This window comes from Lutra lutra, chromosome 9, assembly GCF_902655055.1.
Source record: "Lutra lutra chromosome 9, mLutLut1.2, whole genome shotgun sequence".
In the NCBI taxonomy this organism is placed as follows: Eukaryota; Metazoa; Chordata; class Mammalia; order Carnivora; family Mustelidae; genus Lutra; species Lutra lutra.
In genome coordinates, this window is record NC_062286.1 from 120,159,967 (window position 1) to 120,182,233 (window position 22,267).

Genomic DNA, 22,267 nt, shown 5'->3' on the forward strand with positions numbered 1-22,267 from the left:
GAACTAGAACCAGAAACCTAGAACCTCCAGACCTGTCTCTGTCTCCTGTAAGGGCAGTGAACTCAAGGGCCTTTATCCCTACTTGCATCTATCTCCAGCATTGAAGTAAAGAGGCAGAGAGAAGGGGAATTAACCTTTCCAAAGCTCTCACTGAGGTGGCGTGCTGGCCACTTTATGTTAAGTCCTCTCCTTGTATCTGTATAAATTTGGGGAATAGGAATTATAGCCTCCATTTTACAGGCTTACAAGAGGTTAAGGAATTTATCCAACTGTGACTGGTAACCAGTGGGACTAGACTTTGAACTCTGATCACACCCTGAAGCTTGTGTTCTTTCTGCCTCTCCACGTAGGTGCTTACCACTCAAAAATTTTTAGCTGCATTAAAGACAGGCACTATTTGCTGGCCTAGGATATAAGTAAAGGTCCTTCTCAGCTTTGGCAGTGTGTGATTGGCTCCACTCTGTGGAAAAAGAGTTTCTATACCGTTTAAGCCTCACAGAAGAAGGAACATGTATATGTGAGAGACAGGGTGTGAAGGGACGAGGGGAGTTATAAGGACACCAATGCTCCCATCATATGCCAAACTTAACAGTACATAAGAAATAATCTAGATATACACAAATTGGAATGGTCTAATTTACAAAGAGACTGCATCAAAGAGAAATCAGTAATAACAATTATTTACATTTATTGATTACTATATTCTGTGCTAAGCATATTATATTATCTCACTGAATTCTTACAATTATTGCCTCCATATTACAAAGAAGAAAACTCAAGTTTGGAATATCAAGTAGCTTGCCTAAACCCACAGAGCTGGTAAATGCAGGCGCTGTGATACTAACTCAAGCCTGTCTCTCAACCACTTTGAGTCTCCTTTGTCTATTAATAATCACGAAACAGAGACTACTGTCTGGTTTTACTGTCCAGAGAGTACTGTCAGGTTTTACTGTCCAGCCCTGGTTTTTGTAAAGCTCTCCTCTGGAGTAGCCAGTCAGAAGGGAACAGTCTCTGGGACAGAGCACAATGAGGAAGGGGCCATGAGAACCCTGCTCTGAAACTCTCCAGAGCAAGTCATTATCACAGTAAGGCGAACTTGAAGAAGCTGCTATTCACCTTTAAGGGACAATGTTAAACTGAAGGTTCACAGGATAGACTCTGAACAGATACTGAACTCTGAGCTTCAAGCTTCCCACCCACAGAATGGGATTAGGGGTACCTGACATGATTGGTATGAAGATGATGTGAGATAACGTGTAAAGACGCTTCCTCGTAAAATGCAAACTTTATGCAAATGAAAGGCCTATCCCTATTTCAGGAGCTGAGAGAGAACCATGTTGATGAATGTAAACTTAACATGGGTCTTAAAGTACGTTCCCCAATGTACTTCCAATAAATAAAACTCCCACTATTGCCATCTAGCCCATTTTTCTTCTTCCAAATAAAAAGAAGTCATGCTTTCTTTTGTGGGATAGGTCATCAAAAAACTGACACGAGGAGATGATGCCAGGCCCCAAGTACATACCTATGCTGGGCAGAAGCTCTGGATGGGATCCCACCTTCTCCTCCACTAGGCCACCCGCAAGTGGCTCAGGTGTTATGCCAACATGATTGTTTTTTGTGGCCGGCGCCGAAGAGATGAGCTCAGAGGGTACCAAAGTGGTTACTATTGAGCGTACACTGGTGGGGAGAGTACCGCCAGGTAAGCTGGGTCCTGCTGAGGTGGAGCCCGGGCCCACAGGGCTAGAGGTCATTTTTAGCAGAGTGGGTGCTGGGGGTGTTGGGGTTTTACTGTCCAGCTCTGTGGATAACTGCTCTGTTCCCATGAGCCCTGGAGTTGTGGTCTCTAGCCCTTGGCCTTCGGTCTCTCCATCTGCACCATACTGCTCTTCCCCTTTCTCAAGAGAGCCTGTAACTTTCTTACATGCCTTGGTAAGCAGTATCTGGCCGATTTTGTCCACTTTTCCTTTGCCCTTACCAGATGAGACTGGGCTTCGCCGGTTGACAGAGGAGCCTGGACTATTGGTCAAAAGGGGAGAAACCATTGCGGTTGACTGTGAAGACGGCAGAGTGCTCTGATCTGCTGAGCTGCTCACCTGAGGACTAGCCTCATCTGGATTCAATTCTTTCACTTGCTGGACGGGGGGGTGAGGAGGGACAACCGGAGAAGTGGTACAAGGTGGGGAAGGAAGCTGAACAGGGGTGGCTCGTGAGTTAAGGACTAAGGGTCGACCAGTCTGTATATTGGGAGCAGTACTACTGGAGGGGGCGTTAGGCGGTACAGGAGCAGATGAAAATTTTATGTTCTGAGGTATGTGTAAAGGGCCAACAACTGCAACGGAGGGAGGCATCAAGCCGGAGTTGGTTGTCAGTGGGGCTGCAGGAATTGTGCTTGGCTGTGATCCTTTCATAACCTGAATTATTGAGGATGAATTGATAAAGACAGGTGTGATGAACTGAGGCCGGGCATTGGACTGAGCAGCTGACTGTCCCTCAGAAACCATAACCTTGCTGCCCACATTGGGCATTGTGACAACTGTTGACATCAGCGCAGACTGCAGGTGAGTTGGCAGAGCTGCTGATGTGTTAGCTGAAGTTGTGATAGGATTGGAAGTTACAAAAACAGTTATCTGATTTGGGGGCAAGGGAGTGGAGATGGAGGAAGAGCTGACAGGTCTTGACATTACTGGAGGGATGCTTGGTGCAACATTAGAACTGACCTCACTCAATTCTGGATGCACAAGGGTTGAACACGGCTCATTAGTATGAGGTAAATTTAGGGAATTAGAGGGTTCTTTAGAAGAAGACGGATCCTGCAGTGTGGGAATGACAGATGCTTTTTTCAGGTCCTCCCCAGAAACTACTGGAGGTGTTACTTCCAGATCTGTAAGCCCAGGGGGTTTAATGGTCACGTTAGGAGCTCCAGAGTTGTCAAGAAGTTGACTTAACGATGTTGGTGCTTCCCTCATAGCAGGAGACACCAAATTTTTGTTCTCTTCAACACTGGGAAGTTTGTTAGGATCCGGAGGTTGCCCATCCTTTTTAGATTGATCTTCAGGGACAACCATTTTAACTTCTTGGGCAGGGACTGCTTTGAGCTCAATGTTTACCTGCTCCTTCCTACCCTGGGAATTCTGGCAATCGCTGTCCTGAGGCACATTCAAGCTCTCCTTGTTATCCTCGAGAACACCTGCCACTGCAGCCACAGGCATGGTAGGATTCTGAGGATTCAGCCCGCTGTTGTTAGGGAAGCTCCCAGGTACAGGGGCATTGGCCAAAGGAGTGGGACTGGCCAATACGTTTCTTGGCAACTCCACATTTTGCAACAGAGTTGTGTTTGTTTGAGAGGCCAGAGTAAGTTTAGGGGTTTTTGAATTTTGTCTCCCAGGACTTGGGGTGGTTTTCCTACTGGACCCAGGGCTAGACCTGCGGCTGTTGCTTGGACTAGCCCGTTTTGTTGCCCCAGAATTAGACTGCTTCCCAGAATTCACCACCACAGACTCTAATTTGTGAGTTTGGGGGGCAGCAAAATTGGAAGGATTATTCATGGTAAGATTTGAAGGTGCCTGCCCAATGGCCTTTAAAGTTGTTGGATTTAGGCCCTGTTGATCAAAGCCCCTGTTTAAATTTGGCCTAGGAGGTAAAGGAATATTAATCTGTGGGGGGAAGAGTCCTGCTATGGAGGCATTGAGTCTTTCTGGTGACAGACTGATTTCTGAAGGTTCTGTGCTGGGAGGGCGATTGTTGGGTGTCTGAGGATAGTAGGGTCTGGGGCTGGCTCTGTTTGGTGTTTTAGGCCTAGATGTCTGGGCTGGAGCAGCCACATTTGGAAAATGGTGGCCATGGGAGCTGGGCAGGGAATTTACAGGGGGTTGCTGGGGAGTTGCTCCTTGAGTTGCTGAAAGGGGTGATGGCCCAGGTTTTGGCCCTGTCATCATTAACTGATTTTGAGAAACTACTAAATGTGAAGGCATGTTGTTTGGGCCTCCTGAGACAGTTGGTACTTCATTGCCACTTGCTTCAGGAAGTGAGGACATCTCTCCCAGCGGTGAGCTAGAAGGATTCTGGGGGTTCTCCTGGTATACCATTTTCCTTGAACTGCTTCCCAAAGGAGTATTCACAGGCATTGGCATTCTCTGTTTATCAGGTGATGGTGGCACGGAAGCAGGTCCTTGCAGGCTGACCATAACAGGCACACTGCCACTCTGCTGCATGGGCATTCTCTGGGAGTCTGGGTTCAGGGGGCCCCGTGGCGGGTGGACACTCTGGGAGACTGGAAGCCTAACTGATTTGGGGTCCTGCTGCATCATGAGCATCATCATCATCTGCTGCTGCTGCTGCTGCTGCGACTGCGGCTGACTAGGAGGCGGTGGCTGCTGTGGCGGCGGCGGCAGCTGTGGCTGTGGCTGCTGCTGTGGTGGCTGTGGTGGGGCTGCCACATGCTGCATGAGTTGAGGAGGCATCTGCTGAAGTGGCCTCTGTTCAACTGGTTGAGAAGGATAACCTAAAACAAGCCCCCAAAATCAGGGAAGTTAGATTTTCGGCAAGAAAAGCTCTGCTACCTGTAGAGTACCGCCAGGCACTGCTTGTCTAGGCAGCCCGGACCGTGCACCAACAGCTCAGGCAGGCCCACTCCCAGGGTGGGGGGCAGCCCCTCATTATCTGACATAGCAAAGGGGCACACTGCTGAAGGAAACAAAAAGCGAAGCATCAAGAACCTGCAGCTCCTTAGTCTTCAGGGTGTGAATGAGGTACTACTGCACCATGACTCTGACAGACACTGGGTGCTGTGTGCTCAAAGTGGCCGAGTCTGTCCCAGCCACTCATTTGGAGAAAATGAGAACAATTCCCATCGACAGCAAGGAGCTGAGCACCCAGCACTGGGCTCTCACGTGGGCATAATAAATATGCCACGGTCCTTGTGAATGAGCCAAGGCATTCAGGATTCACTTTTTCTGTTATCACTAACTAATTTTTTTAAGGCTAGATTTTGTGAAAACGCCAGCACCGAAGAGAGTCTTTTTATTCTTTCAACAGAAGTAAAACAGAAAATGTAAGGATTCAATTCTTTAAGAGGGATTTAAAATTACTCCAATCTACTGGCTTCTCTATATACCATGCTGCATCCTTCAGGCTCAATCCTTTGGGGAACCCAACTGAATTTAAGTGACCCTCTGAAGTAAATCAGTTTAATAAATAGTAGGAGCTCATGGAAGCTGAAAATCAATTGAGGGCACCAAAGTTTTTTAAATGGATATTAATTTCCATTTACTTTCTTATATGTTAAAACTCTATTTGGAGAAATATTTTCTATGAATGCACAATGGGAGAATAAGCAAGCCAGAAGCATTGTCCTCAGGAATAAAAAATAATTTTGGGAAAAGAATCTGGGGGATAATGCCTTATAGATTTCCAGAAGGCAAGAGGTCAAATAATTCTTTTATGAAGATTTCACTCGGCATTTTAGAACCAAGGCCTTACACAATCAGCAGAAAAGAAAAATCATTAACCAGGAATAAAGGTGATTCCATGGGAAAAAGTGAGGATATAGCTGGGATACAATTTCAAAAACTAGATTTATTCCATTGTTGCATGAAAAATACATACAGAAAGTTTTAAGAAGGTGCAGGAATAAGCACATTTGGCTCTCGCAGTCTAGAGAAACATCAGAAACGATGATTCAAGATTTTCACAGAGCAGCTATCAAATGCTGCTGATCCACAGGGTCAGACCCTGTGGTCCATACCTGATGAATGTCTTCAGGCCAAAGATTTCCATGGCACCAATGAATACAACGTGCCGAATTCAGTTTTGAAGATTTTTTTAAAAATCCTTTTCTATTTTAGGTCCAAGTTACTTTTTTACATTTAGAGAGCCAATAATATATGGCATTTCTGCAGGTTTAACTTGGGTTCCCATAGTAAAATTGTCATTTCTGTAGAAGTCCATTTTTGTCGGGCTATGACACAAATGTCTTCTATCTTTCAGTCAGCCCACTAGGCAGCACGGTGAACACCAAAGAGAGCAGGACAGGTAACACAGTGGCCTCTCAAAAGTAATAGCTGAGGGCATGGCTGTTATAAAGGTTCCAGAAGCTAGAGGCAACAGTCCAAAGGGCACTAATGCTAAGACAGACTGGGGCTGCCATGACAGAATGGTGGAGCAGGAAAGCCAGAGCACACGTGATATCTATAACATAACCAAATGCCCTATTTATTAGTCAAGGGATGCAAACTCATATGCCTTTAGGCAACAGGCCAGTAGTGAAGAAGAGAAGTGGGGTGGTGTAAGACACTAGCAGTCCTGTGGACAGATCCAAACTGATCAGAATGGATATTCTGTCTAAAGGCATTTAAATTGGGGCTTTTGTTTGGTTTAAGACACTGCATGACAATTCAAAGACATAATAGGTCAAATTTAGCCTGGAAGTTTCTAGTTTACAAACTATGGCAAAGAAGCAATATGAGTGTAAGGATCCCTGGGATTCACATGAGAAGAACTCAGGTGTGTCTGAGGGAAGAAAGGACCTTCCTCTTCATAATGCCTTCTGGATATACCTGTCAAGACAGGTGACCTCCCCACCTCAACTGTGCTGCTGCGACTCACTGACTGGAAGTGTGGTGTGCCCATACAAGTTGTAATAAATACCACGGAGTAATGACATCATGATGTATTTACTTCTTCTTTTGATTCATTTTTAAAATACATAAATTAAGGGTAGATTGAAATTTATTCCCCAAATTAATGTCATTCTCACTTACATGCCAAAATGGTGTAATAACTAGTGAGGAAAAAACAAAACATAATCCTTTGTATACACAGGGGAGAGTGACCTAAGTATAACAGGCTTGTTTGTCTTTAACTGGGTCACAGAGGAATATGGTTACAAATCACTGCTCAGGCCAACAGTAACAAGTATAGAGATACTGGGGCAGCTGGCCTTAGTTCTTCTGAAACACCTAAGTTGGAATAAATGAATTTTTGGAGCTTTTTTTTTTTCAATATTTAGAGGATAATATTTTATAGTCAGAAAGGGGAATAACACAGAGGGCTTCAATAATACTGACCCTATTTATTATTCAGTTGGGTGTAGGTATATGAGCGTCTTTTTTTTTTTTTATTACTCTCATATAGATTTTATGCTTAAAAATTCTTAATAAAACTGCTATAAAAAATCTTATTGTAAACCTGTTCTTTGCTTCGAGAAAACCCTAGCAGGAAAGGCTGCAAGAAAGGCAGGCAAGCAGGATTAGAGTGAAAACATCTTTCCATTTAATCTTAAGTCTGTTTTGATGCCAACTAGAACCTTGATACTGACAAGAATAAACAGGCACTTGACATTCCAGTCTGGTTTTATGAGGGCTTAAAATAATGAAGACTAATCTAAGCAGTATATATACAGTTGACCCTTGAACAATGTGGGGGTTAGGAACACTAACCCCCCCATGCAATTCAAAATCCACACACAACTTTTGACTCTCCCACTTAAATACTAATAGCCTACCTGCTGACTGGAAGCCTTACTGATAACATAAATAATCCATTAACATGTATTTTGTGTTATATGTATTATATACTGTTCTTACAGTAAAGTCAGCTAGAGAAAAAATGTTAGTAAGAAAGTAAGAAAGAGAGAATACATTTACAGTACTGTATTGAAAAAATTTCTATGTATGTAGACCCATCCATTTCAAACATGTTTCAGGGTCAACTGTATATACCACATATATACACAAGCTTCAGAAGTTGTTTGAAATTTTCACTTACTATCAAGGCAAAGTTTCCAAATATTAGATACATTTTATCTCTAAAGAAGCCTAGTTAGGAGACAAAATAAAATACTATTGTTTCCTTGAAAAGAAACTTTGTACTGCTGTATAAATGATGAAAAGTATATAATCTTTAGCTAACATTTTATCACCTGGTGGTCGGTTTGAAAACTCTGTCAGTTTAGGGCCCGAGTTGTCCAAGTTAATTCCTTGTTCTCCTGGCAATGGCTGCTGATCGGCCTCTTCCAGCCCAGCTGGGCGAGTATCTGGGGTACTAAAAAATAAATTACACATTTGACAGTAAGTTGCATAGTTTATACCATGAAACTAGCTTAACCGCTCTCCTATTTCTGAAGAACTAATATCTGTTTGCATTATCATCCTTATCAGTACATAAACTCTCTAGTCTGATAGTCAATATTTGGCATAAAAATAATCCAGCAATTTCATTACATAAAATCTACTTGACCTAATAGTATGGCCATTTATTCAAAGTGCTTTCTTCAAATTTCTGACATGATTTTCATGTAATCATCCATCCTTCAGATGTTTTAAGACCTGATCATAGTTTGCACTATCAACATTATAAAGTACTATTTTTGTGAAACCACAATCTTTGGTGTAGTTATCAAGGTCAGTTGGGGATTCCAGATTATTTCTTTTGTGTGGATAATTCATAACACCTTGCAAGAAGTTGTAGGCTGGCTGATAAAAATGGTATTCGGAGAATAAAGAAAAACGGAGAATACTAGAACAAAGCTAATTCTGCTAAATGAGTATTTGCAGACACCCCGATTGGCTTTGGGATGCTTTCGTTTTTATCTGGTTGTAACTCAGAATTTCTAGTAGGGAAAAAGAAATGAAAAAAATGTTATTACCAACAGCCAAATTCCCAAAGAACCGGCAGCTCATATCCATTTGGTTTGGAATCTTATTCCTAGCTGTACCTTTCTTATCTTTAGCATCCCTTTGCCCTGATGTCAGTCACCACTTTCAGACAGTATTTGATCTCATTATATTCTGTGTAGTTTCTAAGCCTTACCTTAAATTCATTTTAAAAAGTCCTAGCACATGGAAATTTAGAATGTGAAGCAGGTCCTTAGCACATCCAGATGGCTGTATCAATTTGTTTCTTCTATGACTTCCCCCTCACTTCAAATTGTTAAGGATTCTGTAGGTCTCTTTACTTACATGGAACTGCACTGGTAAAAAAAATTATCAGATATCTGGTCCAGCCACCTCATGTTATGGACGGGAAACAAAGGCCCAGAGAGGTGTAAGAGGTCCATGGTTCCACAGTGAGCTACTAGTAGAGTTAGGAGCAGGTGCTCTTCCTATTATACATACTGACTCCCTTTCCTAGAAGCCCTGATGCTATATAAGGGCCTTTTCACAATTTCTGGCTTCAAGAATTAGCGATCCCTCGGGGCTGATGAAGACAGCAAGAATGCATACTAAAGGCAACCGAATAAACTTGCAATTTTACTCCTAGACTACTGGGAGGAATAAATACCCTCCCAGTGTAGCAGGTTGATAGCCGTAAAGAATTTAACTTAGGGTTACTGGAAAAATTAGATAATTGAAGGTCTTATTAGGTCTGAATTCAGGAAAATATAGTTTGTTAATATACAGTTATAGACTTTTAGAAGATTTAAGAAGCAGCAAGTGAGCATGGTATAATATTAGAGTAAAATCAAAGAAATATTGTGGGAAGGCATGGAGACAGAGAGTCTGTTTTACTTTGAACATTTACGGCTATTTAACTAAAACTTGCCTATTCTACAGTTCTAGCAATTTGTTTTAATTAACCAATTTTTACAATTGTTAGTCACTATTCCCTATTAACAAATGTCTCCGAATTCTAATTTTATGATTTAAGGCAGAAAACCCAGTTTAATCAATACTCCTTCTGGAAACATTTTATCAAAGCCAAAAATGTGATTATTAACTTAGTTTCAAGACATGCCATACAAATTAATTTTTCTTCCTGCTGTGATCTTGTGAAAGAACTCACCCGGAGAAACTTTACTTAAAGGGTAACAAATTTAAAAGGTCCAACCAACGTAAAACGAGGTTTTAAGCTTCTATGGATGATGGGAAGCCTTTTAAGGAAAGGCATTTGTACAGAAAAACTATTTTTTTTTCTTTTTCTTACAGTAGGCTCCATGCCCAGCACAGAGCCCAACACGAGGTTTGAACTCACAACCCTGAGATCAAGACCTGATTTGAGATCAAGAATCAGATGCTTAAATGACTGAGCCACCCAAGCACCCCCGAAAAACTATTTCTATTTGAGACAGCGAGGAATCTCCATAAATTGTTTATATCTCTAAAACACACTTGGACTTTCTGGCTCCCCAACAGCCATTAATAACCTGAACTGCTTTGTGGAGGTACAATATGGTAGCACTGGCTACTTTCCAGTGTCTATGTGCCACAATGCCCCTAAGACTATAGACTTAAGAGACATTTATCAGTCAATTGCAATATATAAACCATGTCTGAATCCTTATATGAACAAACTATAAAAAAAAGAATTAAGATAGAGAAATTTGAACATTGTCCAAATATGTGAGAATATGAAGTACTGGTTTTTCTACATGTTAATGGTATAGTGTATTCATTAAAAAAAAAACAAAAAAACAAAAAACAAAAAACAAAACCAACCATCCTTATCTTTCAGAGATACATAGTATTGAAATATTTACAGTCAAATCAAAAAGGTGTTGGGGAAATGAAGGCAAGATAGGCTATGAATTGATAATTGTTGAAGCAGAGGGATTTCATACTGTTCTAATTTTATATACATTTAAAGTTTTCCATCAAGTAAGTCCACATAGAAATAAATAAGATTCGAGGTGAAACTACCACAACCTACTTTAGATCTTGCTGACTATTTTTCTTCTTCCGAGGGGGTTTCTTCTTCTTCGGTTTATTTGCGTTGGTATTATTTTGCTTATTGTTTACCCCAAAATGGCCCGCAGAGATGTCACTCTGCAGTAAGTTGACCAACAATGGGCTTGTTAGTGTGACATCCTTATTGACTGGGAAGCCTGGATTCTGACCACAGGACATCTGATTTCCATTGGGTGCTCCACTGAAAGGTGCATTGAAAGGCATCCCATGGCCTGAGAAGTGGTTTCCCGAGGCACTGTTTCCCTGCATGGCCTGCACGTGGGGGGGAACCATGTTGCTTTGTTGCATGCTAACATCAGGCATCATCTGAGACAAACTGACATCGTTGTTTGCTGTAGTAGCAGGATCACCATGCTGCTGGGCCAAGTGTGGGCTGGGTCCTGGTGGTCGCAAGACCTGCCCCTGAATCCCCATAACCTGAGATGGACTGTTGTTCACGGGCCCTTGCTGTGGCAGCATCTGTCCTGATATCTGTCCCGTAAACTGCACCATGTTTCCTTGCATGTTTGGAGTTGGTCCCCTCATTATCTGTGCTGGTCCCGGCATGACATTGGATTGGTTCTGAGTGTTAAACTGTTGCTTATTCCCCTGCATCTGATTGGTCATTATCTGCTCTATCATTGGGTTCTGTTGGAGTAAAACTTGGCCCTGAGGACCCATCACCTGGTTATGTGGTGCCATCATTTGTGGGCCCTGCTGGGGAAGAATCTGCTTGGGTGGGGTCATCCTTTGAGGCGAGGGCCCAAGATTTTGGCTTTGAGGGTTCACCATCATCTGGCCCTGAGGCATAAGCTGGGCCCTTGAAAGGATCATAGGGTTCTGAGGGTTCAAGGTTCCTTGTTGCTGGACCATCTGGCCCTGGGAGGGCACAATCTGCTGGTGCATGCTCATCAGCTGAGATGGTGGGCCCTGTTGAGGCTGGCCTTGCATGTTGCCCAGGTTCACCTGAGGAACCCCAGAACTACCAGCCTGCTGGCTGTTCATGTTGCCATGAATTCCCATGAGGCTGGGCTGCATCATATTGGGTGGCCCGTGGGACACCTGGATCTGGTTTTGAGGAGGACCAGCTCCTTGCCCACCTAAAAAGAGAAAAAGGACAGTTTCAAAAAGAAATAGTCTTATCTTACTGATATTAAGCTACTCAAATTATTAATTGGAAAAACACTGATCACCCACATGTCCACTGACCAACAAAAACAAATATGCTGGGCTTCACATATTTTCTGTGGCTTTTCTTTTTTTTTTTTTTTTTTAATTTAGTGAGTGAGAATCATTTGAGAGACAGAGGGAGAGAGAGAGATGGCAAGAGGGAGGGGCAGGGAGAGAGGGAGAGAGAATCTCAAGCAGACTCCCTGCTGACCTCAGAACACAACATGGGGCTCAATCCCAGGACCCTGAGAACATTACCTAAGCTGTAATCAAAAGTCAGATGCTCAATGAACTGAGCCACCTAGGCACCCCTTCTGTGCTTTTCTAAGTATGGAGCTATGACTTTGGAATGATTGTTTACATTCCCAATGACCATACATGAGAAGGGGAAATTGTTTCCTTACTCCTATTTGTTACCTTAAAGATAAGATTTTGAAGACCGATAAGTTTACTCTTTTCAGATTAAAGAGAAAGGCAGCTTCTCATTATTTAAAAATGACATGTAGCTACTTTAAGGTGAAAAAAATTAATGAAAAGCACTGTAGGCTAGTGAAATAAGCTCTGCTTTAGAGAAGTCCAGGAAACAACAATGTGATGCATTCTCTTGGGAAAATCTTGAAAATATTGAGAAGATATTTAAAAAATGCTTCTTGGAAAATGAATGACTCTCAAAGATTATGTGTGTCGTATTGGATGCTGTACATGAAAAGAAAGAACACTTAATACCTCCCAAGGACAGGTCTTCTCTGCCCCAATGTGGTAATATTATTATTTTTTAAAGATTTTACTTATTTATTTGAAAGAGAAAGACTGACAGAGCAGGAATGGGGAGGGGAAGGAGAAGCAGGCTCCCACTGAGCAGGGAGCCCGATGCGGGGCTCAATCCCAGGACCCTGAGATCATGACCCAAGCCAAAGACAGAGGCTTAACCCACTGAGCCAGCCAGGTGCCCCAGGTAAAAATTATTTAATCCTGATCTGGAAGCTGGGACTCAACTGACAGACAACCTAGAAGCTGCAGACAGAGAACAATTAACAAGGGATATTAAAACTTCACTGACCCTCCCTTGTGGCAGTCCCTGATGGATCGTATGGGACATGTCCTAGTCGTCTTGGTTATTTCTAATTTAGACAAGGACACTGCAGCCGACTTGCTGCAGTGTTTACTTATTGCTGAGTCTTTGGGATCTTCCTATAGTTGCCTGCGATATATCCCCCTTTTTACTGAATAACCCTCTAGAGTATTTATTTTATCTCTCTTTTCTTTGTAACTTTTAAGTGTGGACTAGAAAGTGGCAGCCATATGAAGTTATGAGACCAGTCCATGCACCAGCCAGGGAGACACGGGACAAACTCTACCTTGTTCACATTACCTAGAGTTTTTCTGAATCCCAAAGAAGATTTTCTAAACTAGCCTTGTAAACTCTTTTTAAAAATTTTTTTTGTTTTGGGGCACCTGGGTGGCTCAGTGGGTTAAGCCTCTGCCTTCAGCTTGGGTCATGATCGCAGGGTCCTAGGATCGAGCCCCACATCGGGCTCTCTGCTCGATGGGGAGCCTGCTTCCCCCTCTGTCTCTGCCTGCCTCTCTGCCTACTTGTGATCTCTGTCAGATAAATAAATAAAATCTTTAAAAAATTTTTTTTGTTTTATTTTTATTTATTTTTTTTTAAAGATTTTTATTTATTTATTTGACAGAGAGAGATCACAAGTAGACAGAGAGGCAGGCAGAGAGAGAGAGAGAGGGAAGCAGGCTCCCTGCTGAGCAGAGAGCCCGATGCGGGACTCGATCCCAGGACCCTGAGATCATGACCTGAGCCGAAGGCAGTGGCTTAACCCACTGAGCCACCCAGGCGCCCTGTTTTATTTTTATTTTTGAGAGAGAGAGAATGGCGGTAGGTACAGAGGGAGGGAGAGAATCCCAAGCAGGCTCCACGTCCAGCACGGAGCTGGACATGGGGCTCAATCCCACAATGCAAGCAAAATCAAGAGTCAGATATTTAACTGACTGAGCCACCCAAGTGCTCCTAGCCTTATAAACTCTTAACTTGAACCCCGTGACCACTGTATATACCACACACACTGAAAATACCAGTGTATAGTCATTTGATCAATATTTATTTATTGAGCACCTAATATGTACAAGATACTTCTGGTGCTAAAGTAGTATCAGTAACAAGATAAATCACATCCCTGATTCCTTGGCGTTGGCAAGAGACAATAACACAGACAAGCATTTTTTCAGGAAGAAGTAAAAGCTAATAAGAGAAATAAAGTAGGGTAAGAGACAGGAGTAGAACTAGCTTAGGATAAATGGAGAAATTGGAAAAATATGTGCATGTAGAAGGCACCACATAAAAAGACAAAATAGGTGGCCTGGGTGAAAGAATTATGAATGATTTTATCACTGTTTTATAACCTCCTTCAAAACTCATGAATTCACATAACTCAGGAATGCAGTTTTGCCATTAGCAGATAGGGAAAGTCAAGTAGTTTGCCTATACTTCTCTCACCCTTTAAAAGGTAGTTTGAACTTCTTAAAAAAAATGAAGTTAGAACTTTCTTGCTCCTTAGTGATTTACAGTTAAAGTTGGAACCATGTAACTAAATTAATTCCAAGTGGGGTTGGGGAGTTCTTCACAGAAACTATTTATGCTACCTCAGTCCAAACTGAGAAAGGATAAGATTAGTCATGTGGTACCTAAGTAACCAGGAACACGAAGGCTGGGCATATATAACACTGCTTTATAAACTCTTTTTAGCCATTACAAATTATTTTTTAGCCATTTTTAGCCATTCTGTTCCATCCCATTTCCTCTCCAAAACTACTTATATACAATACACTGTTGGCATTAAATCTATACTGATCGAAGTCTGGCCTTCAAACACTACATTGTAGACCAGAATTTAAACATTCTGCACAAACAAAGCTAATATGTACTACAGAGAGATTTAAAAAGTTGCAGTTCCCCCAAAATGTCATGTGCCTCTGTGCTTCTATACCTATAGTTTCCTTTGCCAGAAATGTCTTTTGCCCTTTTATTAATTTGGGAGCTGGAAAACTATGGCCCGTGGGCCAAATCAACTGCCAGTTTCTAAATAAACAGTGTTTGGAACACTGCCATGCTCATTTGTCATATTGTTAATGGCGACTTTTGTGCTATGACAGCAGAGTTAAGTAGCTGCAATAGTGACCATATAATCTGGAAAGACTGATATATTTACTACCTGGAGTCCTTTACAGAAAAAAAACAAAAACAAAAAACGCCGATCCCTGCTCAAACTCAAGTTTCATTTTTCTTTTCTTCTTCTTCTTTTTTAAGATTTTATTTATTTATTGGAAAGATAGAGAGAGAGAGCTAGAGAGCACAAGTCAGGGAGAAGGACCAGCAGGCTTCCCGCAGAGCAGGGAGCCCAATGCGGGGCTCCATCCCAGGACCCTGGGATCATGACCTGAGCTGAAGGCAGATGCTTAACCGACTACACTACCCAGGTGCCCCTCAAATTCCATCTTCTTTCCATAGGTGCTTTTAGGTTCCCAAGACACTGTACCTACATTTGCTGTATCAGTTATTGCCCTTTAGGAATAATTTTGGTTTGAGATTAAGGGAAAGGGCCAGGATTTATACTTATCCATATATTCTTATTGCCTATCACGGTATCTAGCACACAATGCTCAATAAATGCTGGCTGAATAAAGCACAGAAAACAAACCTGCATGCTGGACATTTTGATTTGCTTGCAGCTGAGGGGCTCCTGAATTCCCAGGGGTGGTTGCTGTGGTCGAAGGCACCTGACCTTGCATAAAGTTCGGATTGGCCTGTCCTGCTGAGAAGCCAGGTGGGAGGCGTTTAGGCATTCCTTAATAGAAAACAATGAGTAAGGCAGTTACCTAGCAAATTTATACTCTTGCTTAGATGTGGAATGAATAAGGAAGGATGAGCTGCATGAAGTCTCCACTGGCTTAGCTTTCTCTGTCACACTGGTAGGATCTTTAATAATAAGGTTGGGAAAGATGGTTAAAAAAATCAACACAATCTCTTACATGAGCATTGTCAAAATGAAAAAGAAATACTAAAAAATTTACACTTAGAACATGCCAAGGAAGAGATGGCAATCTGCTCCCTAAATGTGATCTGAGGCCACGTCACAGCAAGGTTTAGGGCTCACTTTTCACTATAATACAACAGACCCCAAAACTTTACATACTTTAACATAGGCACCAAACAAATATGCTAAATTCTCTCATATTCAAACAAATTGATCAGAGATGCTATAAAACAAAGAGCTGGGTCCTGATACTAATGACAAGTGATTTTTTTTTTCCATTGAAGGAAATGGATGACAATCTCTTTTGTGGAAATTTCCCCGAATATTGTGCTTATCTCTTGGGAAGAGACAGGAAATTAGAAACAATCCATAGGAGCTTCCAAATGAGGCTATATTAAATTATCATCATGCCTTCCCCTTTTAAGGTTTGCTGTAATTCCGACAGCTATGGTACCAAAAGCCATGCTCTAATGGAATCTTATGAACATATTACTTCCTCTTATAGGAAAGTTTAATTTCAGAAAACAGATCTGTAAGAAGGAGGATCTCAGAACCCACTCTTTGTTTATAACACAGGCCTTGATGTGGCCAGATCACCTAGGTGAGCACATCATCTGCTCTATGAAAGCATCCAGACCTAAAGCTCACTTAAAAATTTTTGTATTAGTCCATTTATTTTTAAGGACCAAATTTCAATGTCCTGAAAAACACTGTGTAAACAAATAAGCACTTGTCCTTTCCTTAGCAGTGACAAGTCTCCATTTGCATACTTCCACTGTAATTAAATCAGTAATCACATTTGTAGGAGGGACTACCCCGCTTCCACTGATCCAGAGCTAGATGCCCAGAACAGTGAATTTGGAGCTGAAACATTCTTGCATTTTCTAAAAACTTCTTAAGATTCAAATATTATAGCCTGCAGGTCAGCAAAATTAATTACAAGAGAGTGAAAAGACTGATGAGCAACTTAATTTCACCAGAAACTATGAGAACATGCCTTTGCTATGTTGCACTAAAGATGCAAGGGGTTTTTTCTGGGTAGGCAATGGGTGTCTTTTGGTGGGGACATGTTTATCAGATGACAGTATTACTGACACTCTCTATACCTTACTGAAAAGCTCCAAGCACATTCATGTGCACTAGATCAATGATTAATAAGAATAAATAATAAACATGGAGATGGATAAGTTTTACTGTAATCGTTTTACCTCTCACACATTAAGCTCCATTGCTTTTTCTTCATACAAGAGGCACCTTACAAAATAAATAAATAAATCTCCTTTAGGTATAACTGGTGGAATTCCCTCTCTAAGGAGCAGGCATTGGCATTATAAAATTATAAAAGTCAATGATTTCTGAACTTATTCCCCTTTAACACTTTAATCAAATTTAACAAATACCATGCTTACTATTTTACTAAGATTATCAAAATTGGAAACTTGAAGGGACTTTTCCCCAAAAGACCCTGTATTTATTTTTCCATTTTTGCTCTACTGCATAATCTTACTTCTTTTTCAACAGCTGAGCAGTTTAAGTTAATACAATGTATGTTTCTTCTGGACATCTTAATTTATTAGTCCAAGATCAAGCAAAAATAATTTGAAAAACAAAATGGAAATCTCTATATTGAATTTTACCTGCATTTTTATCCAGAGGGCTAGCTTAGATGTAACCGGTAAGATGCTGCATAATGTATCAAGTTAACTAAGTTATATTAAGTGTCACCACTATATCCACAAAGCCAAAAAATTACATCCTCCCTCCATTAACTCTAAAGATTGAAGTTCTATTAAGATCTATCTCCAGTAAATTTACCAACACAAATAGCTTCAGTGTTCCTCACCTCCTAGGCCTGGATGTAAACTCTGTGGCCCCTGGTTTGGTGGTTGCTGCTGCATCACCATGAAGTTAGGTGGCACATTTCCCTGTTGAACCATAGGATTCCGACCGGGAGAGCTGACAGGCTGCTGAAATCCCTGGGGAAGTGGGTTATTTTGAGGTGGCCTTGGTCCCATCTGCTGCTGAGTTTGGTTAACCGTTGGGGAGGATGCAGGGGATCCCTGCTGGAAGGAGGAGGGTGAGGAGGCAGGAGACTTGTTGGTGAGGTGGGGCTGCTGCAGGGGGGTTGGGACCCTGGAGGGCCCTCCCTGCAAGCTCTTCATCTGAGGAGCTGTGAACTGGCCTGGGTTGCTCATCTGAGGAAAGTTTGTATGGGCTTGTGAGGCCTGCTGGCTGCCAAAGGGATATGGAGGGGGAGGGTGGGAAGGTGTCTGTACCGTGGCTAAGGATGGTCTTGCCTGGAGTTGCTGTTGCATTGGGCCAGGCAAGGGAGCCTTCTTCCACCCTTGGCTTGCAGTCATTGTGCCCAGAGAACCCTGGGCTGGAGGAGGCTGAAGGGCTCCAGAAGGCAGCTGGTTCCAGCCTGGAGGAACAGGCACCTGAGTTGGGGCAGTAAACTGGGGTCGAATTCCCTGTGGCTGTTGCTGCTGATGTTGCTGTGGGGGTCTTGCCTGTAGCTGCTGCTGCTGCTGCTGCTGCTGCTGTTGCTGTTGCTGCTGCTGCTGCTGCTGCTGCTGCTGCTGCTGTTGCTGCTGCTGCAGCTGGGGAAAATTAGCTGGGTTCATTTGTCTGTTCACAGGGACAGGCTGCATTGGGTGGTGCGGGGGAGCTAAAGATCCTGAGGGGTGATTCTGCGGCTGCATATGGAGCCCAGAGAGGAGTGGATCCATTGCATCTGTTTAAAGACAGTTAACAAAGCAATAATTAAATTACTGCAACCTAGATCCTACAGCAGTAGTAAATCCCCTGGTTCCTTCAATGAGATGCTTGTGAGCACCTTCTATATGCAAAGCAACATAACCAGGTGACAGAAAGGTAAGTATTGTCTAGAAAGAGCTTATGGTTCAAAAGTGGGTAAAAGAGCCAAAAATAAAATGTGGAGAGCAGTATTTTCCAAAGCATATCCTGGGGAACTTCTTCAGTCATTAGCATTACAAGAAAACAAAATAAAATATAGTCAGTTAGGTTTGAGAAACAACTGAACCTAACCAGCTTAGAAGGGTTTCTTCACTGCAGGATTTCAGCGTCTCCAAGAGGTTAATTGTGAATCTCTAAGAGGAAGGATAAAGCATGAAGCGTTTACCAAATTTATTACAGAATTCTCTGCCATGAAGTATCCTGCAGGACTATGTAGCCGAAGGAATGCATTTTTAGGAATGTTGGGTTATAATTGATAAAAGATTGAGAAATTTTTAGAGGAAATGATGACTTTTAGCTTGAAGACATAGGGGAGCTTTTATAAAGAAGGTGGCATTTAAGCTGGGCAGTTAAGAACTTGATATCCAAGACAGCTGAATTTTGTAATGATCTCTGCAAAGAGTTCCACCCTCTTCAAACCACAAAGACTGGAGGTCATTACCTGACTGAGAAGCAGGGCGAGGAGTCCTGGGCTGCAGCTCTGAATTGGGACCTGGTGCCATCATGGAAGAAGACACATTTACATTCTGTGGGATCATAACAGTGGCAGGGCCGGTCATCCTTATTAATCCTGAAGGAAAAAGAAAATCCCTAGAATAGAGTACTGGAATTGGTACAATTGGTACAACATTTGTTTTTAAATAAAATATTTCAAGAATGTAAAAAGATAATAGAAAATTTCTGTACCCATCATCTACTTTGTTAAAATCTCCCCCATTCCCTTCAGATACATAAGTAGATACAGCAGAAGCCCCCTACCTCTTCCCAATCTCATTCCATTCCCTCTCTCTTACCTTTTAATTGGGATTAATAGTTCCATGCATGTTTATTACATATGTAGGTAAACTGCACAGCATTTTTTGCACACTTTTAATCTCTGTATAAGTGGCATTAGACTCTGTCTTCTTCAGTTTCCTTTTCCCCTTAATTTACGTTCTGAGATCCATCCATCTTGACTGCTATAATAATGATCCATTTTATGGAACCCATACATTCATTCTGCTAATGAACAGTTAAGGTTCTCCCTCCCCCACCCCAATTTTCATTCTTACAATTCTGCAATGTCATGTATTCTTGTGGACATGTCTTCAGACTATATACTCCGAATTCCTAGGTTTTATGTATAAAGCATCTTCTATTTTACTAGATATTGGCAAACTGCTCTCAAAAATGGTTACACCAGGGATGCCTGGCTGGCTCAGTGGGAAGAGTGTGAGATTCCAGATCTCGGGGTTGTGAGTTCAAGCTCCATGGGGTAGGTGCAGAGATTTTTTTTTAAATAAATAAACTTTAAAAAGAGTGGGAAAAAAAGCGATTACGTGAATTATGTTCCAACTGGCAGTCTGAGAACTACTCTTGTTCCATATCCTTCCAACTTCCATACTGTTAGATTTCTTGGGATTTAGCATCCATATTAATAAGTGAAAATACATGATCATCTCTTCATGTCTTTGATTTTTGGCATCAAGATTAAAATAACTTCAAAAAATAGCTGGAGAGCATCTCTCTTCTTTGTCTATGCTCTGGAAGAATTATCTGTATCTATTCTTTAACTGTTTAGTAAACTCACCTAGAAAACTATCTGGGCCTGTGAGTTATACTAATTGATTTGCAGGGAGACAAATTTTTAATTATTTCAATTTCTTAAAGAGTTACAGATTTTTGTAACAGCAGGGGGAGGGGCTAGAGGGAGAAGCAGACACCCCACTGAGCAGGGAGCCCTATGTGATGTGATATGGGGCTTGATCCCAGGACCTCAAGGTCACGACCTGAGCCAAATGCAGACAGTTAACTGACTGAGCCACCCAGGCACCCCCTATTATTTTAATATCTTTTGTCAACAGACACACTTGACTTAAAAAGTCTAAACATGTGATAATTATTGCTAAATGAGCCAATACTTATTAGATTTACCCAATGTTTACCATTTAGCTCACCACTCCTTCTTAGATCTTATTTCTTCCATCTTAGGTTCAATTTTCTTCTTCCTGAAGTAGATTCTTGAGCAGTTCATTTAGCAAGAGTCTGTTAATGGTACCTTCACTCAGTGTCTTCAAAAATGTCTTTATTTTATAATACTCTTTATAGTATAGGTAGGCTTAAAATTCTAGGCTGTCAATTATTCTCTCATCACTTTGAAAATACTGTTCCAACATTTCCTGGTTTTCAGTGTTGCTGCTGAGAAATCAGCTGTGATCTGATAGCTTTTTGTTTGTAAAAAATTGGTCTTTTGAGTTGCTTTTAACATTCTCTTTGCTTTTTTCATGCTCTACACTTTTACAATTTTGTGTCAAACATGGATTTATTTTTATTTACATTCTCAGGATTTCTGAGGATTCACATCTTTCACCAATTTTGGAAAAACTTCAGCCATTCTCTCTATTGGTCTTCCTAATCCTAGATCCATTCTTTCACTAACTATATGCAACTTGGCCAGACTCCTCCCACTCCGGTTCTTTAGTACTAGCAATAGCATCATTATTATCTCTCATCAAGCTACCATAATACCAAATGCTCAGACCTCAGCGGAGAACTGTAACTACTGACCCCCTACTATAGGTACCAAGCTGCTACTGTACATCTTCTATGCGGCATTCCATAACAGCCCAATAGCACAGGTCCTGACATATAATAGGAACTCTGCAAATATCAGCTTCAGGGCTCAGGGCTGATCCACCTTCAAGCATGAGCTCAAAAGACTGAAGGCATTATTATCTCACTTGTTTAGGTGAAGAACTGCTGCTTGGAGAGTTACAGCGACTAGCTTGAAGTAACCGGAAAATGGTACTACTAGGATAAAACTTATAGTTTCAATTTTATACGGCCAAGTCTTCAGCTACAGTTCAGAACAATGGCTTTATAAATTGATGCTCTCCATTCTTCTGTATTTCTTCAAGAGCTATATGGTACGAGGGGAGGTGAATGACTGGGTATAGTTTCAGGTGGTTACTATGCTTCAACCAGAGTGGCTGTGCTTTTCTGGTTTAGTTGAACAGAAGGTCCTGCAGCAGAAAAAGTTTGAAAGCCACTACTATAGTGAAAAGAGTATTGGACTGGGCGTTAGGTCTGTGATACTAGGCCACTGCTACTTGACCCTGGGCAAACTGCTTCCTTTCTGTGAGCTCCAGAGTTTCCTCAGCCTTTTTTTTTTTTTAAAGATTTATTTACTCAAGAGAAAAAGTGAGAGAGCATGTGCATGCATGGGGGAGGGGCAGACTCCCCGCTGAGCAGGGGGCTCAACACAGGGTTCCATCCCAGGACCCTGGGATCATGATGTGAGCTGAAAGTCACGCTTAACCGACTGAGCCACCCAGGCACCCCTGAAGTTCCCTCAGCTTTAAATGAGAGCCAGCTCGAGAGGTGGAAAGGGAGGGAATAGCAAGTCCTGAGGCAGATTTAAAGTTTGGGACT

At 41.8% G+C, this 22,267-nt stretch overlaps 1 protein-coding gene across 8 annotated transcripts in view; it reads right to left on the minus strand.

Moving 5' to 3' along the window:
- The window catches only part of NCOA6 (nuclear receptor coactivator 6), a 105,874-nt gene that overhangs the window by 16,769 nt on the left and 66,838 nt on the right, over window positions 1–22,267 (minus strand). For 4 of the 8 annotated variants that reach the window (XM_047746549.1, XM_047746548.1, XM_047746546.1 and 1 more), the window contains 6 exons: window positions 19,299–19,427; window positions 17,724–18,614; window positions 15,545–15,691; window positions 10,648–11,764; window positions 7,922–8,043; window positions 1,526–4,504 (listed from right to left, as the gene is read on the minus strand). In XM_047746549.1, coding sequence (XP_047602505.1) covers window positions 1,526–4,504; window positions 7,922–8,043; window positions 10,648–11,764; window positions 15,545–15,691; window positions 17,724–18,614; window positions 19,299–19,427 — 5,385 coding nt within the window. The remainder of the gene's footprint in view (window positions 1–1,525; window positions 4,505–7,921; window positions 8,044–10,647; window positions 11,765–15,544; window positions 15,692–17,723; window positions 18,615–19,298; window positions 19,428–22,267) is intronic. The other 4 variants (XM_047746553.1, XM_047746552.1, XM_047746551.1 and 1 more) reach the window with 4 other exon arrangements.